Here is a 14,187-nt window from a genome sequence, read left to right on the forward strand (position 1 = left end):
AGCCCACATTAACCAAATGAGGTTCAACAAAGCCAACTGCAAAGTGTTCTGCCTCAGGAAGAGAAGGCTCTGGGAGACCTTACTGCAACCTTCCAGTACGTAAAGGGAGCTTATAAACTGAGGGAGAGTGACTTTTTACACAGTGCGATAGTTATACTGCAAAAGGGAATGGTTTTAAACTAAAAGGGGGAAGATTTAGGTTACATGTTGAGGGCTTTTTTTTCCCCCAGTGTGTGGCAAGGAGCTGGAACTGGTTGCTCCAGAAAAATTGCCCCACCCCTAGAGATGTTGATTGGATGGGGCTCTGGTGGTGGCAGCCAGCTCACTGCAGGAGGCTGGAACTGGATGATCTTTAATGTCCCTTCCAACCCAAGCCATTCTGTGATTTACCATACATCAAACTTGTTTTTAGATGTGTGCATTCAGTGCCTTTGTTGAGCTGCCAAAAGCAGTTGTCATGCATATTGGTCATTGTCTCCCCACCTCTGAGTGAATCCTGCAGTTCTGGTGTGTGCTCAGGTTTCCGATGATGAGGCTCATGTTGACCCTCTTGCATTTGAAACCACAGTTTCCATTCAGAAAAGTAGGAAGTAAGGCCAAAGGACAGCTTGCAGGTGGAGACAGCAATGCAGTAGCACCAGCTGAGGCTCTCTGTTCCTGAAGTCACTTGGGATGAAACCCAGCACACTAGTTGATCTGCTTTCACTTTCACAGCAGAGTACTTTATCACCTAAAGCAAAGCAGTGACTTAAATCTGATACGTGCTTAACAGTTTCTGGGGATGACACAGGAAAAATGTTCATTCTAAATAGCTTTAGAGTTCCCTCTTTAATTGAACATCCTTCAGGCAAGCAGCAGTACTGTAATCGTCTTGCACAGCCTCTCTTAGGCATTAGACTGACATTGCTGTGTGACTTCTTTATGTTGCAGATGCTTGACCCTTTGAGCAGTGCTGAGAACTCGGTGTCTGGAAGCTGTCAATCCTTGGACAGGTCAGCAGACAGGTGCAAATGTATAGGCTGGTGGGAACGTTTGTGCTTGAAATCAGAGTGCCAACTGTACCTATGCACAAGTTTGTTTTCCATCTCAAATTTTCCTGGGGAGATCTAGGAAATTATTTCCTACTTCCAGCCCAAAATATTTCTTAAGAAGAACTAACTGCATTTTAAGGTGGGTTTATTTTCTGGCAAAAACACACCTCAACAAACTGGTGCTTCAGTAGCTCTATGTTATAAGTACAGAGTTCTGAAGTGTGCTGTGTGGAGCCTGGACTCAGAGAACATCTGGCTTCAGGCTGTTTAAATCATTCAGACAAGGTTCTAATTGTTTATTAAAACAAAAAACACAACAACCTATTCTGAGGTTACACAAATATATCATTATATTGGATTCCAGTGTTCTTCAAGATACTGTATTAATTCCAAAAATAAATGGGGAGTCTCTTTTTTTTGCTGCTGATAGCCTGATGGTCTAGATCTTTCTCTTCCTTTCCTTTGCTGTTGCTGGTGCCCATCTCATGCAGGTATTAGGGGTAGTGCTGCCTTTGAATATTTAAAGTGTGTATGAGAAAGGGTATGAATTTTTAAGTGCTTGCATGTAAAATTAATGATTTGAAATAACCTGAAATTCATAAACTGAAACGTCCTATTTATGTTTATGTATAGACCCTCCTAAGAGAAGCGTTCTTTTACAAAGACAGGTCATTTTCCCAGTTTGGGGAATCTAAAATCTACAAAATTGTATTTTTCCTCCTGCAGCCTTTGATTTTGTAAGGGGAGGAAGGGCACACACAACTTAAGCTGTTGGTGAACAGCCATAGGTCCCATTAACTTGAATATTAACTGTGGCTTTCCTGCACATGTGATTTAGGACTGCAGCAAGTTTTTCGATTTCCCCAAGCTGATTCCTGTAGGTAGTGTGTGCCTTTATGTTGAATGCTTGAGGTTTGGTTTTGTATCCATCCACATCCTCCCCATGGTTTATGGAGTCATAAAGAAGTAGTTACAGTGTGTGAAGGGAAGAAAGTTTCCTGGTCATTCCTTGTTGGTGTGGGTATCATCTGGGGAAGCTGCTGTTTTCCTTTGTGTAGTTGGAAAGGAAACTCATGCAGGAGCCTAAAAGCTGTAGAAGGCTCACTCCATTTGCACTGGTTTACAAAAGATGCAGATAACGTGGCTCTGGCATGGATTCAGTTTGTGTCATCTCTTAAGAGATTTGTTAAAAGCCTGCAGCCAAACAAGGAGCCATACTTGGGCTTGCCTTGAGGAGTCCTCCTAATTAAGGAGAAGCGTGAGGGATCAGTATTATAAGCAGTGTTTGTGGTTAGGCTCATCTGGTGCTGGTAGAGAGAAAAGTGAACAGAAGTTTGCACGACAGGAACTCTTTCCCATCATGTAAACCTCTTAGGACAGCAGTCCCCACTCTCCACTGCCCCATGAGCGATGTGCTGCAACCAGTATTAAGTGGCACAGAAAGGATGACTGCCTACATCGGGAAGTAGTCAGGGGGTTAGCCTGACTTCACTGTAGCATGAAATTATTGCAGGGACACTAATTTGAGAATCACCATTACCAACATGCAAATATATTAGCTCGTGTTTTAAAGTCCTTGTAGGTTTCTCTCCAGTAGCTAGCAAAACTTACTCTTGCCTTCTTTCTTTAATAGTCCTTCTTTTCGGAAGTCACGGATGTCAAGGGCACAAAGCTTTCCTGATAATAGACAGGAGTTCTCAGGTATGTCAGTGTCCAGTATAAAGAGTACTTGATCCAGACATGTTCTGCTGTTTGCTGGCTAGCCTCCGTGTTTGCTGGGATGATAAAAATGGAAGAACTGGGGATATGTTGATCAGAAAACTGAGGTTATTTGTTTTCTACAAAAAAACCTGCTGTCTCAGGAAATTTCTGTCCTTAGAAAATGTGTGCGTTTTGAAAGAGCCTCACTTGTCTTTTTGCATCTCCTTTCAGACCGTGAGAATCAGATCTATGACAAAGCAGGGAAAGGTGGGACCTACCCTCGGCGCTACAACGTCTCCATGCAGCACAAAGATTACAACGATGGTGAGTTGTTTTCAGACCTTCTGATCCAGTCTTGAAAAAGAAACTGGAGCAGTGACAGCCTCCAGGGATGGGCACAGCTCCTAGCTGAGGAGCCCTTGGTGCTTGTAGGTACTGCTGGAGTTATTGCAGCCATGCACGATGCCTCATTTGCAAAGACAAGATTTCTTTGTTTACTTGTGCTTACTCCTGCCATCCAGGCTGATCACTGAGTGGCAGGGTTGAGCAATGCACGTTTATTCCTACCTCAAGGATTCATTATGCTTGCTAGTTCACAATGCAGACTTGCTTCTGAGTCTTTAAAACGAAGATACCAGTGCCTTAGAGTCACATCTCTGCTAGTCAGTTGGCTTTATGGAAGTTAATTTCTTTAGGTTCTGTAAGAGGCACAAGTTCTCACAGTCTATGTCTGCATTTTTTATTTGCAAGTCCAGGCATCTTGTCTAGAAAGTCATTCTGTGTGTGTGGTTGTTAGCAAGCCTTGGAGATTGAATGGTTGCCTGTAAACCAATTTTTTTCTGTGGATGCAGGTTCTATTCAGGTCTTGATAAGGCGGTTTGGAACCAGTTCTGCACTGAATTTGTTATAAAATGTCTCCCTTCTGCTTTGTGGGAGTGGTTCAAAGCAGTGCTGAGTGTCAGATCCGTTAGATTTATGTGCGTTCATCTTATCAGCAGTAGATTCTCCGTCATGGGAAAAGAACAAAGCTTTCTTCTTTCTCTCATTTCTCTTTAGTGCTTACCTTACTATCCAGTTGTAAGGATGTTATTTGGAAATGTTTCTGTTTTTCTCCAGGTCGACGGACCTTTCCTCGGATACGGCGTCACCAAGGGAATCTCTTCACTTTGGTACCTTCAAGTCGTTCCTTAAGCACCAATGGGGAAAACCTGGGCCTGGCATTGCAGTACCTGGACTCCCGGGGGCGCCTGCGGAGTGCTGACAGCGAGAACGCCCTTGCTGTGCAGGAGAGGAACATCCCCACTAAATGTAAGTGATCACCTTGATGCTGGAGGAAGGCTCCAGGCAAGAAAGTCTGTTAGAGGTGAACTACAGATCTAGTTTGATCATAGCTGGATTTGTAAGAAGCCATTCCAGAACACATAGTCGTGTAGCTCTGTTTCAAGACCAGTCTGATTCACCTGTGGGAGGTCTTTTTTTTTCCTCAGTTGAGTTCATTTAGAAGCTGGTGATAATCTTTAGTCTAGCAGTGGTCCAGGAAGGCAAGAATTGCTGTTAGAGCATGTCTAGATCTGCATAACCAAGCTGTTTTCTACTACCTCCTACTTTGGTTGTAAGATTTAATGAGTCGTATTAGAGCCCACAGTAATATGACCATGTAAGAAAGATTTTAGGAGTTTATTGCCCTTGAAATAGTTCAGTAGTTGTCAAGTAGGAATATATAGTCTTGCACTGGGAACTGACCTTTCCTTTAGAAAACACTGGAAATTCAGCTAAGAGATAAAAAGCTGTAAGCTGATTGATCTGGAAGTCATGCAGGATTCTTAAAACTGCCAGACAAAATTATTTTCTGAATACATTAACATTTATAGTCAGGCTTGCATATTGCAGTTACTTCACTAGTTAAGAACTGTATTTATTTCACTTGCTCCTTGGTGAAAAGATTTGCTTCTGTGTTAATAACATGCCTGAGTTGCTTTCTGGGAACCTTTATGTTATTACAAAAATAAACTTAAAGAAAGAAATAGAGCATAAGTCATTACTAATGAACTTCAGCCTTTCCATACAGTAATTTGGGGATCAAAATAAAGACATTAAGCTGGCAGAGTAAGCAACATACTTAAACACTGACTGGCAGTAAATCTAATTAAATTAGACATGGCAGAGCTAATCTCTGAGCTGTTCTGTGTTTTCACACCGTCCAGATGGTTGGTTCCTGTTTTTGTTTTTACAATTTCTTGTTATACACAAAATAATTGGATGCATTGCACTGCATGTGCCTGGTAGTGTCATTTTCAGTGTTAGTTAAAGCAGTAGTCTTTGAATAATATGCTTTGTTATCAAGAGCAGTCTGGAAAACTGGGCTCAAGACTTTCTGGGTCAGGAGACTGCCCCTTCTGCAGTAGGCTGGGCACTACACTAGAACAGTGAGAGCTCATAATTCCCTGCTGACAGCCTCCTGCTGGGGGTGCTGGAGGTGGCTGCTTTAGATGGTTCTCTTGTATATTGTTTAGTCTTAATTGTTCAGCAGGTGATGAAGGTACCTGCAGTGTCCTTATGTTATGGTCCCTTCCATACCAGTTTCCAGTAGGGAATTATGACTTGTCATTTTTCTGCTCCAGCCTTGCTATAAAATCCTTCATGCAGGAGAAGGAACCTCAGACCAAGCACTAATTGGCAAAGAACTCAGAAATGATGTCCTTCAAGTTGTCCCAGAAGCTTAACAGCCCTTCTTAGCTGGATGGGATTGATGGGATGAGGCTGATCCAGTTCTTCTCATCTAATGCATGTAGTAACTACAGATCACGGGTCAGAAGGTCCAGTTTAATTGCTGCTCCATGTCTTAAGATTGTGGTGTTGTAGAATCCATCTTGCTGGTGGAATGAATTTTCATATTCATGTTCATATTCATTTACTGAATAACATGAACTTGTAGAGTGTTTCAATAAAATGTTTCACCATTTCTTCTTAATGGGACGTGGGGGCCTGGGAATCTGAGTTTGGAGTTCTGCCACTCAGGTCCTGGGAGAGTCCTTCTTATGTCCACTTCTTCATCTGCAAAATATGTGTTTCAAGCTCTCTAAAGTGGGGGATACATCTTTGAAGAGCTCACTGTTATCTTCAAATAGCATAACCAGAAAGAAGAATTGTTCCTGCCCTTTTTCAGCTCCGAGTGCTCCAATAAACTGGCGACGAGGAAAACTGCTGGGCCAGGGTGCCTTTGGTCGTGTGTATTTGTGCTATGATGTGGACACGGGCAGAGAGCTTGCAGCTAAGCAGGTCCAGTTTGACCCAGAGAGTCCTGAAACGAGCAAGGTAATTCTCTTTGCAGCTACTAAACTTTGCTGTGCAGACTTTGTAATGTGCCTGTTATCTACCTGTCCTCAAAAGCTGGCATCATTATTTCGTTTGTGCTCGTGTTTCAAGTCATGTGAAGAGGAATAGGAGTCATTTAAAAATTACTTTTCCGTATTGTTAACTTCAACTTGAAACTAAAATCCATTTTCTGGCTTTGCTTTTGGCTCTCTGTTCTCAGCTTTTTGGTTTGATGCCAGGTTACTTGAGGAATACTAGACTTCCCTGTGTTCCTGGTTGGACATGGATGTGAGTGAAAGTAAATCAAGAAAGAATAAGATTTTTCTCTTTAGTAAATGATAATAATTTATCAGAAAGCTGCATGTGCTTAGAAAACCCATTTGTTGGGTATATGGTAGGCCTTTATCAATTGCCCTGATTAAGAAGTGCCTGTTTCCACAATTGAGTTCTCCTATCCTCAAAATAAACTGTACTGTGGTGTGTAAGCTAGTAAGAACATAATATGAGAACGCAGTAGAAACAGTGGAGGTGATGAGAAAGGGCACCTTGAGATCTGTACACTAGCAAACTAATTTTGCACAGAATACAAATGAGTTGGCTGTTACGTTCTTCTGTAGCATTTGAACAACATACCAGTTTCCCCATGTCAAATAAATCCTTTTTGAGTTGAAATAACTTATCCATGAAGATTTAATTATTCTGGTTTTCTGTGGAGTTTTGGTGCCAAGAGAAGGCCTAACTTGATGCACTGTAAGTTATATGTGTCTCTGCTGTAAATCTGTCAGTAAATCTGAGCCAAGGAAGAACAGGCTGGAATATATTTTGAAGGCACTGAAACTCCAAACTTTCAAAGTATGAGTTGGCCCCTTTAAGCTCCTTCCTCTGGTTCCATGCATCTCTGCAGCAGCCAGGTCCTTGCTCTTTAAGAGCTGTATCCTCTCCTAAAGTGAGAGAAGTGATTCGGGCAGCTTTGAGTGACACAGGGGTGGAGAGAGTTAAATGGGACTCATTTGGGGAAAACCATCATTCCTTTTTCCATAAATCCTCCTGCTCCAGCACCTTTGATGTACAGCCTGTTCATTCCCTGGATTCAGCAAGAACCTGATACTTTTCCTGGGCAACAAACATCTCTGATTCAGTCTGAAATTGTTGGATAGCCTTTTTGCCTTTGCATTATAATTCCCTGTTGTCTGTGGCAAGAATAAAGCAGAGAATTAGTTTCATGTGCATGGCTGCAGGTTCTTTGAAGTAAATAAGAGGGGAAGAAGTTTCTGAGGTCGATTCAAATAAAATCATCAGCATAAATCAGAGCTAGCTGAGAAAAGAAGTTAGGAGCTTTTAGCATCCATAATCTAGATATCTAATGGGTTCAGGTTCATACAGAAAGAATCCTGTCCATTCTCTAATGATCTATTTGGACCTTTTTCATAACTGAAATTGGAGCTCACTACCATCAGCTTGGTGCTGAGGACTGTGGTTATTTCTGTATTGTCCCTGAAGAATGCTTTCTGTCAACTTGCCTAAAGCCATTCAGTAAACAGCTGACAGATTCAAGACAACAAACAAAGGTTTTTTGACTGGTAGTAAATTCAAACATGATACTGCCCCTGTTCTATTTCTGCACTACTTCTGCCAGCTTGTTACGTGGTAAAGGTTACCATGAAGCATTGGTATTGTTTGCCTTTCCCATGAGCCAGGTGAACCAATGTCACTGAATAGACTGCATCGCTGTAGTAGTAGTCTCATCCTGCCAGTGACCTGGATGGATTTATTAGGATGAAATATTTCCTGGGGCTGGAACTTTATTTTCTCCTCCAACGTCCATAGGAAGTGAGTGCCCTGGAGTGTGAAATTCAGCTGCTGAAGAACCTCCAGCATGAACGTATTGTTCAGTACTATGGATGCCTGCGGGATCGAGCAGAGAAGACCTTGACCATCTTCATGGAGTACATGCCAGGGGTAAGAGCTGACACAAAGGGAGATGAGTGGTTTTGTTGGTTGGAACTAAACTTTTGCTTAAACTGTGTAATCCGATGTGTCTTGCACTTGAAATGCGTTCTCTTTGTTAATCACTAGAGCCAATTCTTTCCCTTCAGTGTAAATTTTTTCTGCCAAAGTACTTGAAAGAACTTGGGCCAACTTGTAAATCAGGGTAACTGAATTAGCAGAGTCATGCAGTGCAGCAAGCTAGCATAAAACTGACCCTGCAAAAGGGAAACCTTCGATCTGGATCTGTCTGCTGAGCTAGTTCGTTGCTCATGCTCATTTCAGCTAAAGGATGCAGAAAGCACACAAACTCCTCAAGATATTTTTGCTGCAAAGCAGTGTCCTTGCTTTTCTCACGAGGAGCTTCACGGGGCAAGAAGTTCTGAGAGCCTCACAAAAAAGGCTTTAGAAAAGGCCAGAATTCATGACTGCCCTGGTTGGGTATATAACATGGCTTCAGCTCTGGGAATTGAATGGAGACTGCGAGATTTGTGGTATGTCGTTTCTTTACCAGTCTGTTCTGTTTGGTTTTGGCACAGGGGTCAGTGAAGGACCAGCTGAAGGCATATGGTGCTCTCACGGAAAATGTAACTCGGAAGTACACTCGCCAGATTCTCGAGGGAGTCTCGTACCTTCACAGCAACATGATTGTGCACAGGGACATAAAGGGTGAGATCAGCTGGTGATTTATGGATATACCACGTGCTAAAGGAACTCTGAGAAAAAGAAGCCAAATGTTAAGAATTCATTATTCTGGTTGGGACTTCTGAACGTTGCTTTGCTCAATATCCATTTGTCTTGTATCCTGACCCAGGCCTCAGGGAAGGGGGTATTGTGGGCTGGGTGAAGGAAATTGGGTTGTTTCCTGTGCAGAACCTGAGAGTGTGGCAGTTGGTGTTTATAGTAGAAGACTGCAAACCTCTGATGCATTCTTAGGACTGCTCAGCTGTAACTCCTCATCCTTCCCTGACGCCTCAGCAAAATGAGGTTAAGCTGCCTCCTGACTTTCACTGCCCTCATAACACGTTTGTTTCTTTGTGGATTCCCTTCTAATTTCCTTTCTGACCGAAGTAGTGTTTCTCAGCTGGTAGACATACCAATTGCTGCAAGAGCCCTGTGCCTTCTCTTGTCAGTCTTGCTTACCTCAGACTCTTGTTATTTGTCCTTCCTGCTCTGTGTAAGAGACCTCTGTAACCTTGTAGATACTGTGTGGTTAGACTTTAGTCTTCCTCTTCCCAGCATAACCCCATGGAGCCAGGCAGTCTCCTTAAGAGTTAATGTCAACAAATGTGGCAGGCACCACACAATTTTTTTCTGTGCTCTGGTGGGACAGGAGCATTGCTTACTGCAAGAAAAATATCATCTTGTTCCTGCCTATAAATCTTCATTGCCTCCCCTCTTGGGCTGGCAAAGGGAAATGAGCCTCTGATTCTTGAATAACACCTTGTATACTGCTCATGTGGTGCTCTATACCAAATGATTTCCTACCAATGGTTTATTCACTAGTATGCACCTATCTTCCAAACCAAACTATTAATTTGTCTTCAGAGTGCCGGATGGAAAGTGTTGTTATTCTGAATTCAGCTCTCCCAGTGGGAAAGTGAAGTAGTAAAGCCATCAAAGAACACAAATTTTACTGGAGGGCAGGAAGAGTTCACGTAGGCATATACCATATAATGGCAAGAAAGAGTTCTTGATCCTATTGCAGCTTTGAAGGGAGGTTTGTTGTGTATATGTGTTTAAGCTGTAGCTTGTATCCACATGTAAGGTATCCTCGAAGTTTGCTTTTTTTCCCTCTGTTTCATGTTCAGGACCTCTGACCAAGTAAAGTGGAGATTGACTTGTTTATTGTAAGAGTTCAAAGTGATTTAATTAGATACATCTGTTAACCATTGCTTTCTGGTCAGCTGGGTATATTCACCAAAGCAGTATCCAAATAAAATCCTTTTCTACACAGCTATGTACTATCTAAGCCATTGGCCTAGGGGCCCTGTATAGTCTGTCTGAACTGTTTACAGGCAGTGTAACAATGACAGTGCTGACTCAGCTCTCATTTCCCCTCCTCCTTTGCTTCCTTGTGTTTTTCCCCTGAAGTTTTTCCCATTTGCAGCTATTAATACTTGGCTTGTCTACAGCCTGAAATAAAGAAATGATGTTTAGCAGGTCACCTGGGGCTTAACAGGGAGAAAGCCATACCATGAGCGTGGGTATTTCTGAGTTAGATACTAACTCTGTAGGCTGCAGATCCAACAGCTGGATTGCATGAAAACAGCTGTCTCTATTCTTTTTTTTTCTTCTTGTCCAGGAGCCAATATTCTCCGTGACTCTGCTGGGAATGTGAAGCTTGGGGACTTTGGGGCCAGCAAACGGCTGCAGACAATCTGTATGTCTGGAACAGGCATCCGCTCTGTCACTGGCACACCATATTGGATGAGCCCAGAGGTGATCAGTGGAGAAGGCTATGGAAGAAAAGCAGACGTATGGTGAGGGTTTAATTTTCTGCCTGTGGATCAATTTCCAGCTTTTCTGGACACTTGCTTTTCTGTTAACTGTATGTCCAAATTCAGATTTAGTCTGGATCAAAAGTGAGAGTGGTTTAAGGTGAACTGAAGTAGTTGGTTTGAACTTAAGGCAAGACCTGCTGCAGGCTGTGCTTTGCAACACTCAGTTAGTGTCTAGGTAAAAATTTCCATTCATTCCTCCCTCAAGCTGATAGCTAATAGTCTTTACTTTCTGGTGTGAGGTTTCCACCCTTCTTATGTCCTTTGTGTTGATAAGAGACTGAAGATTGTTTGGGGAGGATCCATTCATTTTGTTTTAAAATGAGAGGTATGCTTGTAACACTGGAAATGAAAGGAAGAGAATTTGAGTATGTTGACAAAGCTTTAAAGGAAAGATGCCCAAACCTGGAATAACACAAAAGATACAGGCCAGATCAGAGGTGATCTAAAATATGCATGAATGGAAACTGGAGCCATGCTATTATTGGCATAGCTGAGAAATATCCTCTATCAAAAGGAAAAAGCAAAATTGTCCTGTGTCAAAATGTTAGTTTTGGAGGCTTCAGGAAGGTAAGATTATAAAACCAAGCTGAACGACAACAGCATAAAGTATGTTTGTGTCTCCACAGTGAAGCAAGGCCTATGCAGTTTCCCATTCAAGCAGTGAATGGCAGCAGAGCTGAAATGTAACTTGTATGCAAAGAGTTAAGTTCTTCAGAGTCTGCCAGTTGGGATTCTTCGGGAGAGTGGAGCACGTGCCCTTCTCCCTGGATTGATAGAGTTGTGGTTTTCCTCTTGGTGCTGACAGTCCATTCCCATCAAAGAGACGCTGCCGTTGGCTGGGTTCCAGTTCCTACAATCCCAATCATTATTTGTGGGGGGGGGGGGTCAGAATTTTCCAGTGCAACTTTAGTCCCAGGGTGGAAGTGTATGGCCAAGAGGCTCAAAGACGTAACAGATCTAGCCACCTGGCTTCCTGCCACTGCTGCAGGCCCCTCTCCAATTTTCTTTTTCCTAAACAGCAGAATATGTGAGCTATTTGTTATTGCTGGAGTGACTTGACATGAAAAACATTCCTGCTGTTTGCTGAATATCTTAAAGAAACCGGATCTGCTTAAACGGTATAAATCAGTCTAAACAATAATATATCCCTGCCTGCTCTTGTGCAAACCCCCAGCACTTTAGCACACATGGTTTGCATTTTCTGTACTCTCTTCTAGTAAGTCTTAAATGGCTGAAAATCGGCGTAAAAATTTCACGTTGGATTTTAAATGTTGTCAAGAAGTCATTTCTTGCATATTCATTGGATTTAATTCCTTTCGTCTCTTGTCTTGGCAAGTGATGCAAGCCTGCCTCTGAAAATGTCTTTTCTTTGCATTTCACTTCAAAAGAGGGTTTAGTTTAAAGGCAGAAGCAGCAGTTCTGCTTTTTTTTAATGGACCGATGTGATCAGAACACAAAAGTAGATGTTGGAAGTTCACTATCTGCTTTTGCTTAATCTGTGGCCTTGAGGAAGCAATTAATCCCTTTTGAGCAAAATACAGTCACTGCTGTGCTACAGAAACCCATCTTGTGAAAGTATTGGTGTCACACTTGCTGCAGAAAAGTGGCCCATCCATACTCATCCTCACAGTCGTGTTTTTGCCTTGAATTACCCTGCAGAGCCCCAGCAGCTTCACTTTGAGTTTTGCCTTCACGTAACGATGCATCCGCTCTCTGACTGAGAGGAGAATTTGAGCTAAGGAGAGCTGGGCAGGTGGCATCTCACAGTTTTCTCAGTGCAGTGAGACCCACAGTGGAAACCAAGCTCCCTGTCTCAGCACTTTATTGCTAGCCTGCCAGTAGTAAAAGCAGCAATGTTGGCAGATCTGGCTCAGAATCTGCGCACACATGGCATTCACTGAGCACAAAGCCATTTTAGAGCTGTTTTCAGAGCAGAGCTCTACCTTGATGTTGGCTGCTTGCAAGCTCTCTCTGAACACTGTGCGTTACTGTATGAGTCGGTTCTCACTGTTTTTTTTTCCTGTCTGCTTTTCCAGGAGCCTTGCTTGTACTGTCGTGGAAATGCTGACAGAGAAACCACCCTGGGCAGAGTACGAAGCCATGGCAGCCATTTTCAAAATTGCCACCCAGCCAACCAACCCCCAGCTCCCTTCCCACATATCAGAACATTGCCGGGACTTCCTAAAGCAAATCTTTGTGGAAGCCAGGCACAGACCCTCTGCTGAAGAGCTGCTCAGACATCAGTTTGCACAGCTCCAGTACTGAATTACCTCCCTTGCTAGCAGCTCCTGCTGGGCTCTCAGTGCTCCGTCTGGTCTAGTTGCAACTGCCCGTTGTGGTGCTGCATCTTCAGAATGCCAACTCAGCTGTCCTAGTCCTTTGGGGAAGTTATACCAAGGAACCTAGGGTCTGCCCTTGTGCCTGATACCTTTGTTTGCTGGACTAATGTTTATTCTACCGACAGCTGTCCAAACAGAGCTGCGTTTTGCCCTAGCTACCTTGATGTGAAATTGTAGCTGGCTGTGTGTTCTCTGCGGGCCCAAGAGTGGGAATGTAAGAAGTGTCTTGCTGGTTGGATCTAGAAGAAATCTGAACCGGTGTGGGAAGTGGAAGAGCTACACTCTCCATAACAGAAACGTGCTGCAGCTTTCAAGATCAGCTTTGTACAAGTGGTTACTCGTGTGGGTCACTGTTTTCCAGACTTCTAGGGCTTTAGAGACATCTGTAGTACATGAATCCAGCAAAAAGCCATGTGTCATTGAGCATGCGCTCGCTATATTATATATTTTTCTTCTTAAGTATTCAGCATCTGAAGGTGTTCAGAAAATATTGATTCAAAAGTATGTGAATAGTGTTATTTTATAATGAAACCATGGATTTGGGGGTGGGGGTGATGGAGGTCTTTCTAGCTAAACGTCAGGATAATCAGTAATGTTTCAGCAGAATGCAATCACTCTAGAGCCTGAGATAAGGGCTCTCCCACTGACATTAGAAAATCCAGAGCTTGATTTCCAAGGCTTGATCTGTCCCAGCATTAAAGCAGCGTTGGTTAGCTTGTGCCAACCAACACTTGTGTGCTCCTGGTTCATCTCCCCGAGGCTGCTGGGTTTAAACAAAACCCTGCAGGAAGGGAGATGTGCAGAACAGCTTTTTGTTGCACCTCTCATTTTGGCTGGTAACTTTTTGCTATCCCTTAAACCAAAGATAGTTTACCTGGTGCCTGGGAATTTACTTCGGGAAAAGCTTAGGTGTTCCTTTGGTGGCCTGGCCTAGTGGAAAATTAAGAAAATGGATTGCCTTTTTTTTCATGTGGAGCATTTGCTGGACACCAATTCTACATGTGCACAGTAAGTTAGGGTTAAGCTCATCTCCTCACTGCGTGCATTGTGTTTTACACGTGTGCAGGTGTTCATTTTAAGGTTCCCATAAAATGTTTTGACCCTATTTAAATATGCTTTTGTACAAATTATGTCCGTGGAACAAAGAGAACACTTGTAATGCTAGCAGATGTCCAAAACTATCTGACCAGGAGGACAGTTGCGGGGTATATACAGACAGATATATCCAAGTCATTCTCCATTTGATGTGTACCATATCTGTGACAGCAGAGTTCCTGATGACTTATTAGCCTCAAATACTGCACTGGGACA

General features: G+C 42.9%; 1 protein-coding gene across 2 annotated transcripts in view; it reads left to right on the forward strand.

The window, feature by feature from the left end:
• Positions 1–13,338, forward strand: part of MAP3K3 (mitogen-activated protein kinase kinase kinase 3) — a 34,622-nt gene extending 21,284 nt beyond the window's left edge. Inside the window, exons 9-17 of one of the 2 annotated variants that reach the window (XM_065747251.1) lie at positions 931–992; positions 2,665–2,732; positions 2,964–3,056; positions 3,849–4,040; positions 5,899–6,047; positions 7,875–8,006; positions 8,573–8,702; positions 10,339–10,516; positions 12,574–13,338. In XM_065747251.1, the coding sequence (XP_065603323.1) occupies positions 931–992; positions 2,665–2,732; positions 2,964–3,056; positions 3,849–4,040; positions 5,899–6,047; positions 7,875–8,006; positions 8,573–8,702; positions 10,339–10,516; positions 12,574–12,802 (1,233 nt within the window). In that variant the 3' untranslated portion in view covers positions 12,803–13,338. Of the gene's footprint in view, positions 1–930; positions 1,005–2,664; positions 2,733–2,963; positions 3,057–3,848; positions 4,041–5,898; positions 6,048–7,874; positions 8,007–8,572; positions 8,703–10,338; positions 10,517–12,573 lie in introns of both variants that reach the window. The other variant, XM_065747250.1, reaches the window with a different exon arrangement.
• Positions 13,339–14,187: the final 849 nt, after the last annotated feature.

This window comes from Cyrtonyx montezumae, unplaced genomic scaffold (assembly GCF_038088225.1).
Source record: "Cyrtonyx montezumae isolate F1298 unplaced genomic scaffold, pur_monq_1.0 scaffold_43, whole genome shotgun sequence".
Classification (NCBI taxonomy): domain Eukaryota; kingdom Metazoa; phylum Chordata; class Aves; order Galliformes; family Odontophoridae; genus Cyrtonyx; species Cyrtonyx montezumae.